Source organism: Taurulus bubalis, assembly GCF_910589615.1.
Source record: "Taurulus bubalis genome assembly, chromosome: 10".
Taxonomy (NCBI): domain Eukaryota; kingdom Metazoa; phylum Chordata; class Actinopteri; order Perciformes; family Cottidae; genus Taurulus; species Taurulus bubalis.
In genome coordinates, this window is record NC_136598.1 from 12,803,929 (window position 1) to 12,829,202 (window position 25,274).

A 25,274-nucleotide genomic window follows, 5' to 3' on the forward strand; every position below is an offset into this window, starting at 1 on the left:
TATGTATAGTGTGTGTTTGTGTGTTTGTGTGTGTGTGTGAGAGAGAAAACATCAGTATCCCCGCATCAAAGACTAGGACACCTGCAGGCGGAGAGAGGGGGGTCGCAGTGAGCCCTATCAAATCGATGAACCTTACACTTGTTTCATGTGGAACTGTGTACCGCTGAGTGTTGGAGTGTGTGTGTGTGTGTTGCTGTGCAATGTTCTTCCGTAAACATTTTCTACCGCTTTCTTTAAAAGCCGCTGATGTGGCAGTAAGCCTCCAGGCTGGAGAAGAGGACGTAGAGGAACCACAGGCCCAGGAACAGCAGGCTGGTGATAATGCGGGCCTTCCTCGGGCCGCCGAGCTCGCCGCCGATGGAGGGCCGGCGTCGGTACATCAGCACGCCCATGCAGATGAAAGCAAATACGGTGAAGATCGTGACGGAGAAGGCCAGCGAGCCCGGATCCACCTTGAACTCCTTCCCCTTGAACCACCAGTAGATGGCGGCCACCGACCACGCCACACCGATGCCCAGGAACACGTTGACGGCGTTGCTGCCGGTGACGTTGCCGATGGACGCGTCGGCGTGCTGGTCCTGCATGGCGGCCACTTTGCTGGCGAAGGTGTCTGAAAATGAGAGAGAGAGTTGGCGGCTGCTCCACACGTATAGACGGTTGTTGTCATTCACACACTGCTTCACACACTGCAACAAGGATTATAAAAGAAGGGTCGTTATGTCATCATGTCACATTAGCGCAGTGGTTCTCAAACTCTTTTTGTCACCTTGGAGGTGAAAAAATGTCATGCCCCACGGCCCCAACAAAATTGCAACAAAATGGTCCATGCTGAATTTTTATTGAAATAACCTTTGAGACTCCTCCATCCGTGCTTTTTCAATTAATAGAATAAAGAAAATTGCAATCACTTTCAAGTAAACCAGATTGCTCCATCAGAGAAAAACAAATAACATGTGCAATCACTTTATTAGAATAAAATTACTAATATTTGGCAAAAAGCTTATTGTGGCTGCATTTAACCTGTTTTGCACTGAATATCGTTTCAAGATAATAACAATAACATGCAACCTGTGCAAAACAAAACAAAATGAGTGGAGATATGTGAGCCATCAGTATTAGTGGCTGCCATGAGGTGCTGTCCTCTACAAAGTTTTTTTAAGTTCTCAATAAAGGTGTTGAAATAAAGAAATTCAGCATTTACCCCTGCGCAAGACCTGTAATACCTTTGCGTCCCACTAGAGTGGCGCGCCCCACAGTTTGAGAACCACTGCATTAACGCCAACTCCTGAATATAATAGGAAACATCATTTGATATCATTAACAGGTTGATGGTTCCTGGATTATTGGTCACAGTGATTACATAATTATAATATTACAAACACATACATGTAGAATACTAGAAGCTCGGCACTGATGCACATGGATACATTTTGGTGCGGCGTGCCCAAAACACTCAAACACCCGGAATTGCCGTTGCCATTTTCTCTCATATTCTCACCAATGGAAAGCTTTTGAGGAACCGGTTTATCAAGAGTCAGCTGACAGGGCAGGTGGAAGTGTCGAGGAGACCACTCTCACACCCTCACACGTGTGGTTTCAGCGCCTTGCTCATGTAAATGTCGATTTAAATGCTCACCTGGAATGGAGGTTCCTAGTGCCACAAACACCACGGCGGTCACGGTGTCTCGGAGGCCGACGGTGCAGCCGAAGTGCGACGCCAGGTCCCCGATGAAGGCGGTGAGGAGGCCGATGGCGCTGATGGAGACCAGGAAGCAGGCCCAGCCGTTCCAGTACTCTGTGGGCGGGACGCAGGCGAACAGCACCTTCCAGAAGACGGTGACGAAATGCATGACGTAGTCGTAGCAGGACGGCAGGCGTTCCTCATCCTCATCGTCGCCATCACCTAGGTGGGTAGATCAGGGCTTTAATGTGTTTAAAACATGCACAGGAACTTGACAAAGAGGGTGCCAGATGTTGGTTTTCTTGTTCATTAAACAATAAACAGATTAGAGATCCAGACCTTAAGGTCCAAACACTTGGACAGTTCAATCAGAATGGAGGAAATACTGTCTGCAGTGGACTCCCACTTCCACTAGATGGCGGCCTTGAATTACACATCCAACGGGCGCTCACGCGTCTGAACATGAGGTTAGACTTAATCAATATTTCCCTATTTGCCAAAAAGTCCCTCACATCTGTTGTTAATGAGCTTTATTGACTCAAAGGACAGGTACGGTCCCATGGCAATAACCTGTATTTGTAAGGAAATTGTGCTTCGCAGTTTGACTGGCGTTCAATTTCAGCCCGTTTTTATGATTAAATATTAACAAAATAAAAAAGAGAGTGGCTGAGTGTATAGTTAAAGGGGCCAGAGTCTCACACACACACACACACACACACACACACACACACACACACACACACACACACACACACACACACACACACCGGGAGGGAGCTCACCTGCGCCGACAGTGACCGCCTCCACAAACTGCTCCCTCCAGGAGTGCGTGCCGATCACCAGCGCCAGGTTGGTCTTCTTAATGAGCTTGTCCACGGTGCTCTGCCAATCAAGGGTCACAAAAAACACACACACACACTTCATTACAAACCAATTTACGGCTGAGGACAGAGGGACAGGGACCACTCAGGCGAGACTGAGCTTGTTGGCTGTACTGAGCGGGGCTGCGTCCGTCCATCGCACTTCGTGTCGGAGACGCCATTAGTCTGGTTTGTATTATACTTGGAGGCACGTCCATTTTATCTGTATTACATTTCTAAATGAGAAACCTCAGGAGAATCTGAAGATGACGTTAAAAGTTCCTACATGCGACATTCACAACCACCAGAAAGTTTTGATGATCTTGTTGATGACAGCCGTTTGGATCCGAGATCATTTTGACTCGTTACGAGACAACTGTGCTCTTATGTGGCTCTGGAGGGAGTCCTCTAAAGTCTTGAGGAACTTTGGAGAACATACATTTTAAGAGGGAAAAAAAAGAGTCAGTTTAACAGGCGCAGGGGTCCAGTGAAAGATGTTATTCAGTTGCATTGTGGGAAATATAGGAAAAGTCGGCACATCTATGCCCCTGCTGCTGTGATTTTACACATTTAGGCACTTTCTGGAAGAAGATGAAGATGTGGGATGACACTAGTTAGAATAGCTTAGCATTAAGAAACAGCTGGCCAGGATCTGTTCATGGGTAATTATATATAATATACCTTGTTTGATTCAATTCATATGTACTGTTCACTCAAGTTAACCCAAAGCCATTTTCCTCTCCATGTGTTGTTACTGCTCTATCCAGCCGTGCCAAAGTTTTATTTGCAGAGGATTTGATTTCCAATCAGCTGAGACAGCATATAAAAAAATATTTATTCATTTGTATTGGCGTAAACTGGGCAAAGGAAACCGCTATAGTGCCTTAAAGTAAAATCAACAGTAGAAAAATATAAGAACAGATGTGCAGTGATTTTAAAGAGAAACCCATGTCAGTAAGATGAACAAAACACAAACATGAGCCGACAACACGACCTACCTACCGAGCAGAGAAGCTCAGTCCACATTGATCTCCGCTGCACTAAATCTAAATGCCAATCATACAGAATTGCATTATTTTCCCCTGCTGGTTCTCACTCCCCGCAAATCATAAGCGACGAGGTCAATTGTAATATATTTCCGCGAGGGGTCTATCGACTCCCTAAATCTAGTAGAGGATGAGAATATTGAATTTTGGAGCAATGATAGGACGGCGGCCTCTCATTCATCTCTTTTGTTGATGGGGTTTGTTTGCTGCTCTCCTAGTCCTCTCTCCCCGGCTGTAATTAGTTCCCAAACAATCCACGCTGCTGTGGGTTTTTTAATTGGCTCAACATTAGGCGGGGCTGTTTGATGTGTTTGCTGAATTCATTTGTACGTTATTTGGGGAATGCGGGAAAAAAGCACAAGAGGGCTTATTAGGACCTGAGAAAAATAACACGCACACACACACACACAGAGGTATGGAACAACTGAAAGGACACACACGACCGGGGCGTGACAAACAGGAGCGCTGATGACTGACTCTTGCGGTACTTGTTGACATGTATTTGTTCCGTGCATTAAGAGGCGAAGACACCATACCATACTGGCCCCGGTGCTGGTGGTAAAACAATACCGCACACGAGGGAACTTCCCTTAATTAAGAATCCGTCATTTTAATTTATCTTGAGAACAATTACAACAGATGGTTCAGCAGTATAGCCTCGTCCTGTGTGCTGTTATCTTTGGTGAATTGATAAGTCTCAATTCACAAGCTGAGCTCATTTTACCACCTGCTCATATTTGCCTGAAACACTGAGCCCAGCGCCGCCACGTTTTAAATATTTTGATTGCTCGCAGTCCTCTTGCGGTTTGCCTCCCTGTGACACGAGGGAGCTCCGTGGGAGACGCAGCAGGCACTCTGTGCTCCGAGTTTGGAATTCTGCACTCCTCGAGCTATCCGCTGCATGGAGGGCAACTCGTGCACTTTCAATAATTCAAATTCGTATTAGGCGTGCTCGCCAAGAGGGTTAAGGACCTGGGTTCACGAGTGTGAGAGAGGATGAGTGCTGGTGGGTTACATAACACGTCCAGAGAAGCAGGATTCAGTCCTCCGGGCCCCACGCATGACCTGCTACCACCTAATATTCATGCTCGGGCTTCTGTCTCTGGCTTGGAAGGGCAGAATATAAATATATTAGATGGGTGGTCTTCCTCGACAGTTCTTTTCTTTTTAGTGTGTTTAATCCTTGTGTTGTCTTGGGGTCAAAATGACCCGTGTACGAGTGTATATGTATGTGTGTTGATGGGTCATTTTGACCCCAAGACAACACAAGGGTTAATTAAAACAAAATAAGAGAAGTAATAAGCTTTAATGAGGCCAAAATGTATCTTTTGTTCCTCTGGTTGTGCATATTACGTGTGATATATGTGATTTCATTTGAACTGAATTTGAAGACTAGACATAAAATAATGATTGTAATCTGGTTCATTCAGTAAAACGTTAGCGCTGTGCTTTGGTAGAGGCCTGTTAGATGGCACCGTGCGCACAGCTTGGCGTCTCCCATTGTTTGTACGAGTGGGAACTTTTAATGGCTTGTTTAAAACAACACTTTTTTCACAAGTAATTGCATTTATTTTCTTGAATTTTTTTAAAACTTTCAAACGCTCCATAGTTACAGTATTTATAATAGTTGCTGCTGCATCAATAAGTCATCCACACGCTGAGCTTCAGGACATTTGAAAGACAAAACACAAAGAGAAAGCGCGCAAGGAACACAAATGAATGAATGGCGCACCTTGAACTCATACGACTCCTCGATGACCACCTCCAGGCGGCTGTGCTCTCCCAGAATGGGCTTCCCCATCTCAGCTATCCTCCGGGCCTCCTCCTCTTCGGCGCTCATCTGGCCCTCCGCCCCCTCTGTGGAGAGGGAAACATGGTGGACGGTGAAGCTCAAGGTGCACGTCACAGATATTTACCGAAGCTCCAACAATAGATTGTGAGTCAGCAGGTTATTTAGAACGCATCAAATATGTCCCATAGTTGGTACGTTTTTTTCTCACACAGGGACATGAGAGGATGATAGATGGAAGATATCTGTGTGTGTGTGTGTGTGTGTGTGTGTGTGTGTGTGTGTGTGTGTGTGTGTTTTCTGCTCATTTTTAGTTATTTCAGTGTAAACGTGAAACCTGATCTTAACATTCCCAATTTTCTGCTGCTGCAGAGCAAAAACATATGAGGTCCAACTTGTTTAAGACACGTGCTCTCCTGTTTGGACAACTATGAGTTTACGTAAAGCTTAACCTTGTGCCTCTTGCTAAAATCGATCCGCTTGGGAAGTCTATCCTCCTGGTCTTCCAAGCGACAGAAAGCGACCAACAACTTGCAAGAAAAGGGGGCCAGTTAGTGCCCGTGATCTGCTGGCCGAGTTCATTTCACAGAAAACTGAAAAGACACTTTTCAATCCCCTCAAAGAGGGTTTGTAACAGTCTGGTGTTTCCGCACAGAGCTTCAGAAATGCTTTTTCTAGCCAGACTGTGTGTGCGAGTGCCATTTTTTCTCGAATCAAGAAATAAAGACACCAGGAGGTAGACAGTGTGTGTGAGATTACTGCTCCCCCCTCCCCTCCCTGGGCTGTCTTCAAAGACAGCCCAGCAGCATATGGCAACCGTCCCTGCAGTATTCATTGACACTATTTCAAGCTGACACACACACACACACACACACACACACACACACACACACACACACACACACACAGCGCAAGTTTATTTCAAATTAGAGCCGGGTGACAATTCAATATGATTGTTTTTCGTCTATTGATGGAATCGTATCGTGATTAGGGCTGCAACAACGAATCGATAAAAATCGATTATCAAAAGAGTTGGCAACGAATTTCATTATCGATTTGTTGTATCGTGCGATTTTTACAGCAGTCAATAAGTCGCGGAGAAAAAAAAAAGAGCGGAGCAGAGCAACTGGCCTGGCAGCGTGTCTGAGATTGGAGTGAGACACGAGAAAAGCTGAGGTCGTGATCTTCGCAAAAATAAAACATCTTTGATGTGTCGAGTCTTGTGTCGAGTCTTGGCCAATCAGCGTTAAGATGTCTACAGCGGCTTCATTTCCCTCAAACTTGTTTTTAATGGAAGCTAGTCAGCTTGCTATCACGTTAGCTAACGTGTTTGGGTTGTGTAATGTCGTTAAAGTTACTTTATGTTCCGTTACAGTTCAGTCTTGCTTGGAAAAAATCGTAACATGATGAAACATGCCGTAACCCCCGGTCTGGTTCAGTTCACGCTGTCACTCGTTAACATTAAACCGGCACACCGGTGGATTTGGCCGCAGGTTGTTTTTTTTCTGAAAGTAGAATTAATCAAATCACGTAGTTGGGCTTAGCCAACAACATGATGTCGTGGTCATAAAAGACCCAGCATGAAATAGTTTAAGGAAGAGGACGCTCTATATGCAGCGTAGCATGATGCAGGGCTGAGATGAAGTGGAGCTGAAAGTGGAGGTCAAAACAACGTGAGAGGAGCAGTACAGCTTCCCACTGTCCCAGTATTTCATACATATTGATAAAGCAGGGAATGCTAAATGCAGTCTCTACTCCAAGGAGATCAATTACAGTAAAAAGGGCTCACATTTGGCAGATGTAAAGCATACATGTGTATGTTTTTAGTGTTTGTCTATTTTAATTTTATTTGTTTAATTAACAGCTCAGGGATGTTTAAGGAGCAACCTGTTTGTGCACTTTCTGAAGATGTTTTGCACTGTGAATTTGCACTGTCACTTCTGTTTTTGAATAAAGGGTTGGAAATGAATGCTTTTTTGAGTTTTAGGTTTTTTATGCGATTCATCGATTAATCGGAAAAATAATCAATTATTTTGCACCAAAATTCTTAATTAAATGAGAAAATAATAATTTACTTTCATTTATAATTTTTTTTGTAGTATATAAAACCATGTAGTTATGTTATATAGGCTATTTATTACTTGATTTACGAGAAAACATGCTATATTATTATTGCTATCCAGGTATGAAATGATTTTGCCACTTGCCCAGCTCTTTTTCAGATCAATAAACACATCCAGACTGAACATTTACTTCCATTCTTTTCCATTTTCTTTTAAATCCAAGCACTTTTTCCATACAACCACATCAGAACTCAGGCGTTCAGAGATTCCACCCCCACACACAAGGCTCCAAAACAGCCCTGAAAAGCAATATCACATTAAAGTATAATATGACACGTGTGACAAAGCACAGCCCCGGTGACCTTATGAGCCACTCCATTATGGTCTGTCAAAACACGGCGATCCGTCCGTATCAGCAAGCAGGCCGAGCCCCGAGGTGTGCGGAGCGCCGGCTCGTCTGGAAGCGCTTCCCTCTAAAAACTGTGCTGATCCGAATGCAAAACTGTAAACCAACAAATACCCAGCACTCTCCTCAGAGCGAGGCTGAGAGAGACGCCCGGAGACGCAGTGTTCACGTGCATGGCTAATGGAAATGAATGGCGCCTTTGGATTGAAATGTTGCTCCAATCTGAAAAGTCATAAGTATTTAATAAGGTTACTATTATTATTAATATGAACAGGAATGGTGTGCCAAACTATCTGTAGATGGGATATATGTAGAATGAATGGGAAAGTGAACTCAGCAGTCTCTGGATGATTACACGACCAGAAACTGATGAACCCACATCAAGCTATAAGCCTGTATAAATATGTCTCCCCTCCAAAAAAAAAACGTTGTGCAAGTTTAAGAGGTCGAACTGCTGTGCAGGAGCGTTGAAAGTTTTAATGTTTGATTATTTTTCTGGCATATCAAAGCGCAGTCTAGCTGAATACACATCATTCTCTTTCTGAATGTGCTGATGCTTCAATGTGGGCTAAACCGCTGCTCCCAAAAACACTTCAGATAGAAAATTGGTTTGTGATAATGTTAAACTCTCATCAGCCTCCGATCTCGAGCTGGAGTTGATTCATTGGTCATTACTTTTGATAATCAAAATCTGCATGTCAAACGATAATGAAAATAATCCACTCCGAGGAATAATCAGATGGTCTCACCTTGGCTGAGCAGCAGAGCTGTGGAGAGAGGAAAGAGGGGGAGGGAGAACATGAAGAGCAGAGTGAGTAATAGCACACATTCATGACAGCAACATCTAACAACGCATCAAACTCCACCCATATACGCTTGGATGAAAGCACAAACACAAGCTCTCGCTTTGGAGAGAGTCACTGTAAGTATTTACCATTAACGCAGAGCCTCTCCTCTCATCCCCGTCTGACAGCTGCTGCTTTTGTAATCTCTGAGTTAATAACGCAGCGTCTGACTTCTAGGCAAATCTTCTGAAATTCAAATAAACCCTCTCTCTCCTTCTCTCTCCCTCTCTCTGTATGAGTCATTGTGTCCGATTTATTTACTATTGATCCCAATTTTTGGGTGAACAGGGGGAGATCACTGAAGCAGAACAAAAGTAGAAAAAAAGATACACCCCCTTATGAGAATAATAATAATAAAAAAAACAAAAAAGTTTGCAGTTGTTTGGATTTATTTGAACTTCTTTCTCAGCAGTGCTTATTCAAACATGAACTCTTTCATTTATTGATACTGTTTATATTTTATATAAAATGTGAAGTTTTTATAGTTCGAGCTTATTTGAAATGTTTCCAAACTAGTGACCAAATTTATTGCTGAATGTGTGGATGTATCTGGTGCTTAACCCTAACTTTAAAAGTTCCTCAATAAAAAACTTGTACTAAGTGATATTGGTGCTTCACATGTGTATTTTATGATTGCCCAAAGCTCTGAAGTTCTGAAGGAATTCTACAAAGGAGATTAAACAGTTGTCGGCGATTAAGTTGACTTTAGATCCAACTCTTTTCACATTGGGAACACTTCCTGATAATATGACAGATAGAGTTCATTTCTTTACTGCGAATGATCTTAACGGGATAGTTCAGGTGTTTGGTTAAAGTGGGGTTGGGTGACGTACTTATAGTCAGTGTATTACTATAGTAATAATAGACATGAGTACCAACACAGCAGCAAAGTAATGTACTGCTTCCAATGTCGTCTTGCGGCTTAAGAGAGCATAACAAACAGCTTGTTTTATAGAGACCGTATAATCCGTCTGACGGCATGGCAGTTGTGAAAATAATGTAGGCTACACTTTAACTGATATTGATTTATAACAGATTCCCTAAAGCCGTACGTTGCTTTGCTCCTGTGATGTTCTCCTGTCTGTTTCTCCTGTAAGTAATCCGCTGACTATGAAGAATAAACTTTTTTTGTGCAATAAACAATTGTAAATACTTCCTGTTTACTCCTCTTTGTTTGTTTGCCAACATTTCACTATGAGTAAAAAATAAAATCATCATATCGAGTAAAAACCAACATGCTACGTACATATATGTAGCATGTTGGTTTTTATATATATACACACCTGAGATTCCTCTCTTAAGCCAGCGTGGCTCCTCCAACATGATGAAGAAGTTTTCATGTTTTTCGTATTCTTCGTCATCAATTATCCTCACCTGGAATGTCTGACTGCACAGAAAGAAAACAATGTAGAAGTAGTGTGTATGTAGGGGAGCATCCACACACCCACACACACACGCACACACACACACACACACACACACACACACACACACACACACACACACACACACACACACACACACACACACACACACACACACACACATCCAACAGCAGCAGGGAGACCATGGTGGTCTCCCTGCTGCTGTTGGATCGGGACCAGCTGCGGTGTGAATCACAGCAGAAGGAAGCCGGATGCCGAGAGAGTATCAATAATTCAGTCACAGGTGGGAGCAGAGGAGGAAAGTGAAGAAGCAAGAGAAAAGCAACTGAGAGCTTCACTGATTAAGGGTTTGAGAGGACATATTTTGAGATGGATCATAATACAGATTTGGTTGGATCCTGAACTAGATTTAGATATGTGCTCCTTTTAAGGGTGTTGGTGCTGCAGGAATGAATGAAACGAGTCCCTGTTTTTATACTTCCGGTTCCCTCGTCTCAAGGTCGGTGCCACAACACCCTGAAATGCACACACAAACATCTTGGTCATTAACTGTGTCTGTTCGCTGGATGTCTAGACAGCACTCGTGAGGGTCGATGAGAGTGACGACCAACACGAGCTCAAAGAGGGGACCTGAGGGAAACAGCAGAATTGGGCGCACTACAAGCGAGCCCATTCACATTACACCGTCCTTCTATCCACTAGGGGGGGAATCGAACATATCGCTAGTGGAGCTTTAATGCATTTCTCTTCCTCAACAAAGACTGTCAGCATACGACTGAGCAAGAACTTCCATCACAGCTGCTTTGTGACCGGCAGCAGGAGACAAAGAAGGTCGTGCAGAGATTCTACAAGATGTGAATGTATGAACATGTTGTGACGGTCCCCGCCTTATCAAGTATGCTTTTGTCCCTTTGTCACTAGTAAGCAGATTACCGGAGGCAGAGCACCTGGTCTGGGAAGGGGGAGCGCATAGCGCGGGTTTCCTCTTGGACGTATGCGGAGTGATCCCAGGCCGTTGCTGCCGGTTACTTTGTTTTTGCTTTCGCTGACAACACCTACACTCCATTACATACGCACGCACTTTGACATGACTGATGTTACTGACTGCCACACACCATAAGGGTAACTATTTAGTTATGGAGTCCGAATAGACGTCTTTATTATCCTCAACTGTTGTCTTCGCCGTATTTGTCATGGCCTAAGAGCCGGGTTATAACAATGTAAAGACCTCCATCGGTAATTCTAGTTGGACTTACGTGGTCTGGTCGTTGGTGAACTCCAGCTCTCCCCGGGCGTCCTCGTAGTCCTCGCCAGACTTGGCGGTGCCCGACTCGCTGCGGTACGGCAGGATGACGGTGCCGCGGGCGCCGGAGTTGCGCACCACCGTGATCTCCATGGTGCCCACACTCTCGCTCACCCGAACCATGCGCTCACTGAACGTGAAGATGCCGGCGTGGTCGTCGTCCAGGATGGTCACCGTGGCGACCAGGGGCTCCATCAGGCGACCTTTGGGGGCGGCGCCCGCATCGTCGCTCTCGAACATCCCCTCCGCGTCGCCGACGCGCAGATTTAGCAGGCGCACGAAGAAGTGCTCGTCCTCTTCGAATATGTCGTCGTCGATTATACCAACCTGGAGAACGGCGAGAGACAGACGGTCGTCATCTTTAGGTTCAAAGGCTTTTTTTTAAATGGACCATCATTTACTCAACGCACATCATGCTGTAACACTCATACACTCATACAATGTTTACTGAGGGAATAAATCAAGAGAGAAGTAGAGTCATTTTCTCCTAAACTTCTATACAATCAGACTTCTTTTTGCAACCTGGTCAGTAGAGAGAATGCTGTTTGAAGGCACTTTCGCATTGGCTTCACTGTTTAGAACCGGACGCTGTAATCTTGCAAAACAGAAGCTGTGTTTAAATATTTATTTGTTTGAAGTCAGTTTCCTCCACAATTGTCTCATTGAAGCAGCAAATGTAGACCTGATATGGATAACTGCAAATTAATGTGTTTTGATAGCATACACGCACGATATGTACAGAGGTTTTAGTCAAGACACGAAGCTCTGGAGCCGCTATTGAATATTTTCTATATAAGACGCAAGCAGAATAAAAAGATCCCAGACTTGTGTTATTATTATGTAACCTGCAGTGTAACTTTAAGAATTCAAAGTGAATTTGCATGTGCTGATTACAGAGAAGAGGCAGTGATGAGAGCATCTCCCTCAGCAGACTCATAAACAGAGGCTCCGGTTACATCTCTCATCTACATGAGATCGTTATCATCCAATCATGCCACCGCGCATTTACCAAGAGGTGGGCGCTCCTAAATCAGATTAGGTTGGCATTGTAATCCAATGAGCTCGGCCACGTCCTGCCGTGTGTTCAGATTTAAACCTTTTCTGGATGACATCGGCCATGATGCAACATGCAGAGATGAAGAAGGTGATATAAATTTCTAGTAAATGTAAATATTAAACCTTTGAAGTTGATATGGTGAACGTCTTAGCAAACAGTTGTCTATTTACACATTTACACAGTTACGAAGCCACACGATCATTCATTAGGAGTCTTTGTGTTTACATCACCTGAAGAGTGTAAGTCTAATATTTACTCTGTTTTAGCTCTGTTTTTGGTCTCCACGACTCCTGAGGGAAAGAGTGATGCAGGAATGAGTCATAAAACTGAGTCAGACTTTTTGCCCTTCAGGTTCCGTCGTCTTGAACTCAATGGGTTTTTGGTGCAATACCTGATAGAAGGTCTGTGGTAACACAAGTTACCACCGTCAGCTTTAAACCGTCATCACACCGAGCACTAGCCCGCCTTTAGCTCAGTGGTGAAGGCGTGAGGTCATGTGACCGTGGCATTTATAGCCTACGAACCTAGCTTTTTACTTCTGGTGATTGCATTAACGCCTTAAAAATCATAGAAGTGGTCTTCATTCGGGAAGATGATCAAGCTGAACGGAACGGAAAAATAACCATAAACGTGTGTTTGCCCCTTTCCACGTTGCCATTTTACACACTGTTATAACAAATGCCACTTTAAAAAGTAACTAAACCCCCCGGGGAAATCTGGTCTTTGCTGACCTCCAGTGATTTAACTTCTCACCTTGCTGCAGTGATTGTGGAGATGTACTCAGGACTCTCTGACATCACTGCTGCGTGACCACACCCACGAGGAGGCTGGGTGAGGTCACAGGTGAAATGGGAGGGCATTGAATTTGGCATTGTATTTCTGCTCGATGATTGGTTACTCAATCACTTTAATTCGTGTGTATTGTAGTGCGACAACAATTAGAAGTTTACCAGTTAAATGAATAACAGCAAATTAATCAACAACAAATTTGAGTATTGACTGATCTATTTCAATCAAACAAATGTGACAATTTGTTGCTTTTTGTGCTTCTCCGATTGTCTCTGACTTTTCGGAAGAAAACAAGTGTGTGCGTGTGATCCAATCTTTTTCGCAATTTATTCCAATTTCATAGATTAATTGAAATCCATATAAATTAACGTTTTTATTTGTAATTGGCTGCCTCATCTCTGTTACTGATGGGCTCCATCTGCCTACTTACACTTCAATCAATTTCATTTTCATTTCACGCACAGCCCCTCCACACATGGCCCACCTTGACGAGGCGCCGCTTTGTCGGTTACTGTGAGGCATTGCATAGCGGGACGCCAGGCGCCAGTCTCATGCGGGTGTTTGTCCTCAGAATTACGACAAAGAGGGCCAGCTACAAAGACCTTGATTGGCTACGTCGACCCGATCCCTCTGTTGTTTAATCAGTAGAGGATAGAGTCGCACAGTGGAACAGAGAGAGAGACGTTCAAGTTTAATTGGTTTCCCAGCTGTTCACTTCTGGTGCCGTGACGGATGAAATCCAGCGGTGTGCCGCCGAAACGGATGACACTGACCTTGTTCTAAGTGTACTCACGAAGCGTCTCTCCATGCAATCACTCATGGTGGAGGAGCTAATTCAAACTGTGTGTTTTAGTCCGGCCCATCTTCGGGCTTATTTTCCGAGACTCTTCAGGCTCTTGCATCACTCTCCCCTTCTTCTGATCTTACATCAAACTTTGAATGTGAGGAGAGATTTGCCCGGCTTACCGCGTCTTTATCTCGCGCAATCACTCTGCATGCTCTTCATTCACACAGCGTTAGTGCCCTTAAAAAGAAAAGAGTACTATTCTCTGTTTCTTCAGTTTAGATTGCAGAATAAAAGAGACTGGTCTGCAATAAAAGACGGCAGACTTTGAAGCAGCTCACTGCGACTGATCAGCTCACTCTGTACCTTTTTTTTTCAGATGAGATCCACAAAAAAATGTAATAGCACTGAATCATTTAAAGTATAGATTTTTCTTTCAGTTTTGGATCGTAACTTTTTCCTTTTATTTGAAAAGTGTAACATTAATCACATCTTGTTTGAGGTATAGAATATAATTCCGCCTTGTGGTTGCTTGTCTGTTGTGTTTTTGTATTTGCTATTTTTGACATACACAGATAAGCGGTGCGTTGATGTTGTCCAATGTCAAGTCTTAAGGAGACATAATAGTAATGACCTGTCATAATAGTGTGAAGGGAGGCCGATCAAAACTATTTTAACCTTCACTAACAACCCTTTTTTATTGCTAAGAGCGAAGGACAGTGGAGGAGTAGCAGATAGTAGCAGTAGTAGTAGTAGTAGTAGTAGTAGTAGTATTAGAAGTAGTATTTTTTACTGGCCAAACCTGACACCATCAAGGACCAAGTTACATTTACTCTGTTGCATGTACTCAAGTGACTGCTTTGAGTACACTGGACTTATCAGACTAGCTTTAATGCTGCACACCTTTTTACTCTTACTTGAATAGAGTAGAGAAAAATCATTACGTTCACTCATGTGGATATTAATCATCTCTATTTCTATCTATTAATTTGTTATTTAAAGTGGTAATCTCTGTTAAATCTGTTAAGTTACTATCGCCGAAGGAGGTAACACAAGGGCAATTGAGCCTGTGGCCCACTGATGAAAGTATTGCAATATTTATATATTTGCAGTATTATGAACACCAAAAATGCAACAATGCACACAATTCGGAAAAATAGTTATGTTAGTATGGAATTATGGACGCAGCCAAAGACTCCATACTGCTAAACTCTGAGCACAATTTCTTTGTTTTCACTGAAAACCAAATTGCCACTTGAACGCAGCCGGCTTGTTCCCCAAGTTTTTAGACACAACATGAGAAAAGTATGAAAGGTCCCGATGATAAAAGCACACAATATTTACAGACGAATTACCAGCCCGTGTCGTGAAGGCTGGTCTGAAGCCGGCACATTAGAGAGCTGTGGCCAAAGAGTGTGTCTGTTGTGTGAATGCCAATATTAATAATCATACGCAGCCTATTCGCTTCAAAACTGGAATGTTTTTAATCTTTTTTTTTATTGTCTCTGAAGTTACTCGCCACTCAAGTCATTTTTTCAGTGAATACTTTTGTATTTGTATTTTGATGACAATATTTATTACTGCTACTTATACTTTGTTTGCAAAGCAACAGTATTTTAACTTGATTAAACTTGTCTTACTAGATGCTATGAAAGACAGCAGAGAGTCCCCGAGTAGGACATTTCAAAGTGTGTCGCGTTTGTGTTTAATCACGGGGTTTAAAAGGATAAATATGAATATGAATGAAGAATAATTATGGATGGAATATGTAGTTTGACTAATGAGCCGGTGTTTAAATAATGTTATGAACATTTGGTTTACATATCAAACGGGAAAGACTATATATATATATGCAGTACTCCTCTTTTAAAATATCTGTGGTGACACTGTGGTCATTGAGTTTCCCACAATATCCGCTCTTGCAAGGGCTTAAAAAATTAAAGCTGTAGTTGGTAACTTTTCTAAAAAAAAAACTTTTTGGCACATTTGCTCAAACTGACGTTGTAGTCTGTCAGCAGTACACGAGGGAGATAATCTGTGAAAACAAAACCAGGTTCCTCTGGCTCCGTTCACTGCTTGCTCCTGATGGAATTCAAAAGATTCCACCCGCCCCTAAGAGAAACAGCCAATCAGAGCCGAGGAGCCTCAACCGCAACTGTCAATCACTGCTAGGGAAAACCGTCAAACTAGGCAGCTCTTTTTTTTCGTGAACTGTTTACCTGTAAAATTATAGGCCGCCGTGTTGAAGCCATCGAGCCGAAACCAAGCACCGCCCACTGTTGCTGAGGAAAGGTGCTTCAATGGTTCCTTTATTAGCTCCTTTAGCATAGGAAACACTGGACCTTCCTTTACGAAAGGAAAGGAAATTCCTTGCAGGGCCAACATTTAAAATGACGCATCATTCGGCCGTTCAGGAGAACAAACGATCATGAAGACAAATGCAGAACCCTTGTTTGTACTTTTATATTCCTCTTTGAGCCCTAGGGACCCTTTTATATCAGGTCACAAGGTACAAATCATAATACTATGAACTGGGTTGTTTATTTTGTCTCTATGACGCAGCACTGGAAGAGCACAGATGAAGTATCTAAGATGCAATTTGTTGTAGTCCATCTCCTGAACATTGTAGTTTCACCACTGCAGACCGTTGTCACTAACATCCGCCTGCTGTTGCATCATAACTACGTAGTTTAGTGAAAGTGGAGTCGGATTTGACAAACACCACGTTTGTCTTGTCCTAACTCCTCATGAACTCTCCTTCCCATCTTTCCTTAACCCTGTGACGTTTTTTGCAGAGGTCAAGGAAAAGCTATTAGGAATAGACATTAGGAGGTAATTTTTTGACTATCTGACTGCAACCTACGTCTCCCTCGTCTCTTCCCCTCACCTTAATCTCTCTGCGGGTCTCTCCGGGTTTGAACACCAGCGTTCCTTCGCTGTACTGGTAGTCCGACCCGGCGTTGGCTGAGCCGTCCTCCGTCCTGTAGTCCACGTAGAAGGTGTTCTCTCCCAGACCCCCTAAACATCAGGAATACAAGAAACACAATTTAATTTAGCATTTCACTGGATCTGACATGAAAAGAATGTACCCGTTTATCTGTGTATAAAAATGCATTCAAATATGTGTGTTATTTTTACAGCTCAATTATGTGATGAGTGTTCTGCAATGAGAAGATTTATAAAACATAATGTTATCATTTTACACGCTGATAAATCCCTGCTCTGCTCTACAATGAAAGTTATTGCTGCAACATTACTGCTTGAAGTTTCCTTTGTTATGGAACGTAAAAATAAAGCAGTACTGTCCATCACTGTGGCAAAATAGTGAAATATTTACTGCAGTACAATATCTTTTTAGCTACTTTTTCTTAAAGGGGAAGTTTGGTATGTCTAAAACAAACCACCATTACTGCTGCTGTGGCTTGTTGCTTCAAGTTCGGATTGCAAATAAAACTTGAACGGATCAAAGACGGATTAAAAACACGGGTTTCACTTGGAGAACACCTACCTTGGCAGACCACAGCCAGCGTCAGAATGCCACAGTTCTCCATGCACTGGCTGTGGGCGCTCTCGAAGGAGATGCGGCTGCTCACTCCCAGGTCTTCTTCCTCCGGCGACTCCTCGTCGGTCACCGCCGTGCGGCGAGCGTTGTCGGCTGCGTGCCTCTTCAGGACGTTACCGGCTCCGATCATCATGCGGGTCGCCTGGATGGAGACAGACGGGAGGAGCTTTTACAAGAAGGAACCAAGTGTCTGCTTTCCTTCACACGTTGTAGCCTTTACTTTTAAAACATTCCCATCAAGAAATAGATTTAAGGAATTCATTAAATGTGTCACTAGAGCTGGAGGAAGTGTTTAGATCCTGAACTGAAGTAAACTTACTAATATCACACTTTAAACATTACACTGTTTTAAGTAAAAGGCCTGCATTGAAGATGTGACTGAAGAATAAGACTAATTTGCAAAATGTACTTAAAAGTATCAAAAGTATAAAAATTACTTTTTTATTTTAGGTTTACTTGTAAAAACAGTTTGGTCGAGTCATTTCTAACAAACCACCATATTTTATAAGCTCTTTGTATGTTTGTGAGCAGAAATCATAACTTAAGCAACTAAAGCTGTCACACAAATATATTGGTTATATTATTATATTATAAGAGGTTTCCACTAAATAGAGAAAAGTGTTACAATAGTTGTTCATTTTCATAAACCATCCATAGTTCCATCATGAGCAGAGTCTAAAAATGAGTTACCGAAAATGTCCTTCTACAGGTCTGGACACCTGTGTGTTCTCCTCACTGTGTGTTCTCCTCACTGTGTGTGTGTGTGTGTGTGTGTGTGTGTGTGTGTGTGTGTGTGTGTGTGTGTGTGTGTGTGTGTGTGTGTGTGTGTGTGTGTCACCTGTATGCGGTAGAAGGCCCTGCTCTTCTGTTGGTGCAGCAGAGCGTAGTAGTTGGCCAGCTCCATCAGCTGGTCCAGCTCTTTGTCCGGATATTTCTGCTTCAGTTCCTTCAGGATACGAATCACCTGGAGGACGAGACGAGCGAACACAAGATCAGAATCTCTAGAGACCGCACACACACAAAAATAATCCAACTTCAAAAGCTGTTGAAAACATTTACAAAATGTTAAGATGCAGAGCTCTAACTGGATAAAAGGAAGAAAATGTCCCTCCTTAAATGTACCACAAACGCATGACAACATACATGTCGAATAACTGTATAGTATCTTAATTACAAAATATAGTGTGGCTAAAATTGGCAACCATTTTTTCAGTTGCCGCAAAACTTTATTTTAAACATGGTGTCCAAGAGACCAAATCTCATTTCTACAGCCACACATTTCCCAAACAAATGTTTCTGAAAGCATTCGCGGCGAGCGATAGGTAATCCAGCTGGTATTCCTGTATGTCAGTATACAAAGAGGTTCTGTGTTCTGAATGTAAAGCGCATCTTCACAACATTTTCAGAAAGTGGCAAATAAATGACCGGAAGCTCGTGTCCATACACAGGAACCGTGTTGTCTTTCTGTCCTCCTCACTGTGGTCGTGGGAATGTTTCCCCCTCTGAGTCTCGTTTCTCCTCGACCTCTCTGACCCTCATCATGGTATTTTGGTCTTTGCCCGTCCTCTCTCGTCTCCTTCTTCCTGGCATTACCCCTCAAACTCTTAATTTCCTCTCCTCCTCCTCCTCCTCCTCCTCCTCCTCCTTCGTGAGACCACTCATCTCTTTTTCAGCAGGCTGTTAACAGGTTTAAATGTGGATCGTTTCGCCTTCATTCCTTCTGCATCTGCCTGAGACGGTTAAGTGTTTTCTTCGTGAACAAGTTGAGAGGAACAAAGTTGACATAAAAACTGGAACCGCGGAACACAAAACAAAGCATGCATGTAACTGGAGCCATTCATCCCCACTTTTACTGTCTCCTGCAGGCAAACTATCCATTATTTTTGCACTCCGATCATGTCATAATTGCAACAGTTGAAATTGTGTTTTCTACGTTAACTGCATTTATCAGTGCCACAAAACCTGTGAAATGAGATTAAATAAATTAGATAACGGAGCACAATCTACAGTCATAACAGCATCTCTGGATGCTTTTTACAGCCTGTGTCAGAATTAAAAACCTTCTCCGCTCTCTTTGCCACCCCCTCTGTGAACAATCTTAGAAAATATTAATGAGATACTCTGCACCAACCAGAGGACATTTTGAGTTCTTTATGGGTTGACAAAGTGGTGGAAGCATTATGGGTATTAGGATCTTTAGAGGGGAGATGGCAGGTCAACAGGAGATGCCAGATAGAAGTGTCACGACTGGGTGTGAGAGGTAGAGAGTCAGGAGCAGAGAAAACAGACAGGAGGCCAGGTGGAAGGCAAAATCAAAAAGGCACTTTACTAGACAAAGTTACAAAACAAGAAAAAAAGACTGGTACGGGAAACTAACACGAGATAACTACAGCTAGAACAGTGATTTTCAACCACTGTGCCGCGAGAGAGATCGGCAGCTGTGCCGTGGGGAAAATGTCCAATTTCACTTAATCGGTCCCAAAATGTTGTATTTAGTTGCCGCAAATAATTTTCCATTGTTATGCGTCTGAGCCTGCAATATAGTGGCTGGCCTAGTAATTAAATACTCTTCCATGCCATTAGGTAGCGCAATAATTACCCATCATATATGCTGTATTATGCTACAATTTGTAACTTTTTTGGTTGCTGGTGTGCCACGGGATCCTTTTATTGTAGAAGATGTGCTGCGGTTTAAAAAGGTTGAAAAACACTGCGCTAGAAGGCGCTGCAACATAGGTAGAAGACAGTCCTGCAACTTGACAAGGGAAAGACACAGACTAAATACAGGGGAAGACAGGCAACAAGGCACAGAAACAATGAGGGCGGGGCTTTACAATCACACAGGGGGAAGGCACATGAGGAGGGAGGAGTCTGGAACGAGAACAGGTGAAGGGAATAAACAATCAGGAAACACTGGGAAGACACACAGAATACACACGGTGTTACAAGAAGTGGTGCGCATCATCTGAAACATGGTAACCAGTTCAATCAAGAATGTCTCGTCATATATAGCTGTAAAAACGTTGTGTTTTGTTGAGGCGCCTATTCAAATGTTGAAAGTTTGGAGTGTATAAAGGCTTAGAACATTATGATGAAACAATACGATGACCATTCCCTTTGCAGAAATGCCTGGGTGGATACCATTTGATTTTAATGCTAAATCTAACTATTTTTACCACTCCAGAGAAACCCCTCCAAGATAAACAATAAGACACCTCGAGGAACACCAAAGGAAAAGTCATGCTGTGATTTATCATAAACTTTGGGCATTTGAAGATTTTCGCAAACACGTCTGGTGGCAATCTGCAGTGTGTCATGTCAAATCGTCATGTTATGTCAAAGTAAATAGATTTGTAGAAATGTAGATCTCTTAAGCGGTCCATGTATCCACGTCTCACCTCTTTGCGGCTCTCGTCCAGCTCCTTGCTGCTCTCCAAGTTGACCATTGCGCTGTTGGAGTTGGGCAGGACGATGTTATTGGGCACGGAGCCCGCCACGCCGTCCTGGGTCCCGAACCCGCAGTTCTCGGCGGGCATCACAGCGCCCCCCCGCGGCGGGAACTTGCCGTCTATGATCATTTCCATGCCGCCCTTGGTGGGCGTCAGGTCTCCCTCGGTCTCCACGACAATGCCGTGGCGCTTGTCGGCCCTGTAGCGCTTGCCCATGTACTTGTAGAAGAGCAGGCGGCGGTCGGCGATCCAGGCCAGGATGACACACACTGGGAAGTACAGCAGGGTGACCAGGGCCTCCCACACCTGAAACACACAGATTCTCCTAAATATCTCAGATCCCTTCCTCCCTCTGGGCACACAGGTCCGGAAGTGCGGACGAACAGTGCCACTCTTTCTGAGTCGGCCTCACCTCCACGACGCCCGGTGACATGACGGACAGGATGAGGAAGAGCCAGATGTAGGCGAAGATGCTCCAGAAGGCGGTGATGAAGAACACCCGGAGGTGCTTGATCTTGCGGGTCTCGCCCGGGGGGATCGTCCACACGCAGATCCCGATGATCACAAACATGTTGAAGGCGGCACTGCCGACGATGGTCCCCGGGCCCAGTTCACCGGCCTTGAATTCGTGGCCGCACACCTGGGAGGGAGACGTGGGGAAGAGAGACAGAGGCCGATGACAAGGGTAGAAATAAACCAAACAGATAAAGTTGCTTTTCAAACACGCCGAATGAACAGTCGTGTGTGTGTGTGTGTGTGTGTGTGTGTGTGTGTGTTTTTGTGTGTACCTCTATAACAGACAGGAGTATTTCCGGAGCGCTGGAGCCGAGAGCCATGAGTGTCAGATTGGACACCGTTTCGTTCCAGATTCGAACCGTCGCCATTGACGTTTCCCCGTTTGGCATGGTGATGGTCACCTCCTTCTCCTGGTGACCCAAAACATGCAAACGTTGTTTTGACCAACTGTACATTAATTCGCTGGACGAACGTGGAAGTCCCTTCAAACACCCACAGGTGTGTCAGGTCATTTTTGTTGATTGCACCTTTTACTGATGGTTGAAGGTGTTGAAAGTGTGTACGTCAGGTCACCAGATGCATTTTGTCTGACAAAGCTAAAAGGAGAGTGCGATGGATGAAACAGTCTGTATGCACACACACACACACACACACACACACACACACACACACACACACACACACACACACACACACACGTCACCCAGGTTAAAGGAGCAGTGTGTAGTATTTAGAGACATCTTGTTGCGAGGTCACAAATTGAAACCTCTCAACACTCCCTTTCCAAGCGGGTCGAATAGTGTTGTCAACTTTCTTGCGAGATTAAGTGACTGTCCGTTTAAAAAAAAAAATTTTAGTTGGACAACATGGTTTCTGTCCAACTGCCACCGATTACTGGGAAGTTTGAGAGCTGATGGGGCCAACAGGGCTGTTAATGCGCCATTACATCTGTGGATGTAAGTCAGCGCTACCTGAACGGGGGAGTGTTAGAGGCTGTGACGTTTGTGTGAAAGAACAGTCTCAACGGGCTGTTTTGCTAACTTAGAGATAGTAACATCAGACTTTGTTTGCCTCTTATTAAATTGGCATGACTGAAAACTAGTCATCCTCAACATTTGTTGTGTCACGGTTTCAGAACGACAGTTGAAGAATAATTTGATTAAAAAATAGGATGTAAGAAATACAGGATGATCAGTTAGTACTGTGTTGATGACAGGTGCTTTCGTAAAGTGTAAGGAGCTCCCCTTACTTTTTTAGTTTTCTGTGTGAATGTACTGTACAATAGTGAAAACAAATCTATGACAATATCTTAAACCTTGCCTCTATATGTACTGGCTTTATGGGGGTTATACTTTGGATTTTATTCTGACTGCAGTGCGAAAGTTCAGAGATTTGTTTGGCAAATTTAGATCTGAAGTTGCTCCCATGATTCATCTATGCTAACTGCAATATTCCCGCAACTTAACTATAACGCTCATGTATTCCTCCAATCGCTCGTTCTCACCTGAGACGTGATGACCTCTATGGAAGCCATGAAGCGGTCTGCGATGATGGACACTCCCAGGAACATGTACATGAGCGACGCAAAGTAGACCACCGCTCTGGCCACCTGCTCGCCGAGCCCGGGCCGGTTTGGCTGCCAGACGGGCAGAATGATGCCGGGCCTGCACACCGCCACTTCCCCGCACTTCTCCTTTTTGCCAGGCGGGGTGCTGTTGACGTAGGACGCTGAAGGCTCAAAGGAGGAGGGGAACATGGAGGGCGAGACCGCCCGGTACCTGGGGTCGCTGCTTGGGTTGCTGCTGAGGTCGCCGCGCTGGGACTCCGTCTGGCAGGGAGGCAGCGGGAGGAGGAAGAGGAGGAGGAGGAGGAGGCAGGGGGCGGGTGAGGCCAAGAGAGACATGGCTGGCGTGTGTGGTTCTCACAAGAAGCGGGAGGAAAGGGTGAGGCAGAGGATGGCGGGAGACGCTGCGTAGAGCTGAAGGTGGTGCGACTAGCTCACCTAGACAGGGGGAGAAAGAAAACAAGAAGAGAAATTAGTTTTTTGGACAGACTCCTTTAAAATCCAAAAACACATGTTAAAGGAGTGGACACGAGCAGGCTGGCTCTAGATGGAGAGAGCTGAGGCCGAGACATATCCACCTGAGACTGAGAACGTTATCCTGAAGCTGGACTCACTTTTCACGATCATACAGACAAGGGGAAAGACTGTGGCAAATATGAACTTGAGAAATATTTGCTCAAACCCAAAGAACCTACTGGGCAACAAAATAACTTTTTTATCAGAAACATACTGGACACCTGAGCCAGTGTTTCCAATGTAATACCTTGACTGTGGCGACACGCCAAAGTCTATTTGGTCACGCCACAGTTTCACAATGAACCGAAAATATTTTTAACTCAATGATTGAGCTCCCTCCACAGCAGTGCTCAGCGATCACCTGGAGTTGGATTTGTAAAGTGTACATTTCAAGTGCCTGAACACCCGTCGGAGATCCACTCACTAGTCTCACAAAAATCTTGTGGGCAACATTGAGGGGCTACCACAGAGGACGATGTGTTCATAATCTTGTTTTTTTCTCTTCAGGAGCTCGAGAATTTTGTGTCTGAAGAATGTCGTCTGCTTGGACTCCTGACATCGCCTGAGCATTCATAAAATCCTGTCTATACTGTTCCTGCATTCTGATAAAAACAAATGATGAAAATAAAGAGGAACTCAAAACAGTTTTCTGCAGCTCTGCGTTTGAGAGAAATGCGTAAAAACATTGCACAACGAATTGAACTGCATCAGTATATCTACCTGTTTGCAAATTCATGAACGTCCAACTCTTTCTTTTGTTTTGTTTTCAATGTCAAATCTTTTTCAAGACGGAGCCATGTTTACCAGAAATAGGCCCTGACTCATCTATTGACATAAACCTCCATTAATACGAGGGCAGAGGGACCTTGGACGCAAAGTAAGAACTCAAGTGGGTACATTTATTTTAACACAAACAAAGGGATTCTGGGAAGATGACACTCTCGTCATGGCAGTGAGTGACCGGTACCCCGATGAAGGCCGACAATAAAGTTTGTTTTGGCAATAAAGTCCTTTCCTCTTCTTTATATGTCAGAAATCCAGTACTGTGTTTCTACAGTGAGTCAAACAGGAAACTACAAAAGTGGCGGTGAAGAAGAAAATAAAGTTATGGGAAAGAAAAGGCGGGGCTAGAAAGATAGATGAGCAGGAGGTGATGAGAAGGAGAGGAAGAGCACGAAAAAAGAGCAAGATGAGGGAAGAGACGGATGGATGTGGAAAAGTAGACGAGACAAAGAAACAAACAGAGGGATGGAGGGAAGATACAGAGACAGATAATTAGAGAGAGATTAGAAATAAAAGTGTTGGTAGGTGAGACGGGTTTAGTGCAGCTCAAGCTCTTTGTGACAGCGACCGCTAACAAACCTACATCTTGTACATGTCCAGGATTCGGACAATCACAACTGTTCTAACATGTTCAGAGGGAGAGAACTGAGAGGAAGCTTCGAGATTAATTCATGTTTTTATCGGGATATATTGCAATCATGGCATATTATCCCCAGTATGATTTCTCTCTGCCACAATTGAATTTCCTTCCCTGAAGTTTTGACGAATGCCTTTGCGCCTCGTCGGTCAGGACCAAAATGTCCATTTTCTTTTTCTCTCGGCCATTGTTTTCTCTACTGTGATTTTGGGCTAAAAGCAACATTCATACTACATGGA

The 25,274-nt window shown here is 43.9% G+C and overlaps 1 protein-coding gene across 2 annotated transcripts; it reads right to left on the reverse strand.

Annotated features, from left to right (window-relative positions):
* Nucleotides 1-233: 233 nt before the first annotated feature.
* Nucleotides 234-23,438, reverse strand: slc8a2b (solute carrier family 8 member 2b; the record flags this gene model as incomplete). 2 transcript variants are annotated; one of them, XM_079225415.1, is made up of 14 exons in its annotated part: nt 234-610; nt 1,637-1,903; nt 2,464-2,563; nt 5,320-5,444; nt 8,595-8,612; nt 9,974-10,077; nt 11,332-11,705; nt 16,896-17,026; nt 17,517-17,712; nt 18,409-18,534; nt 20,969-21,325; nt 21,432-21,659; nt 21,808-21,945; nt 23,040-23,438. In XM_079225415.1, 14 exons carry the CDS (start codon nt 23,436-23,438, stop codon nt 234-236), a joined length of 2,940 nt encoding a protein of 979 aa, XP_079081541.1. The 2 variants fall into 2 exon arrangements, with proteins under 2 accessions (XP_079081541.1, XP_079081542.1); XM_079225416.1 differs by lacking the exon at nt 8,595-8,612 and having other exon boundaries at nt 23,040-23,159.
* Between the last annotated feature and the right edge of the window lie 1,836 nt (nt 23,439-25,274).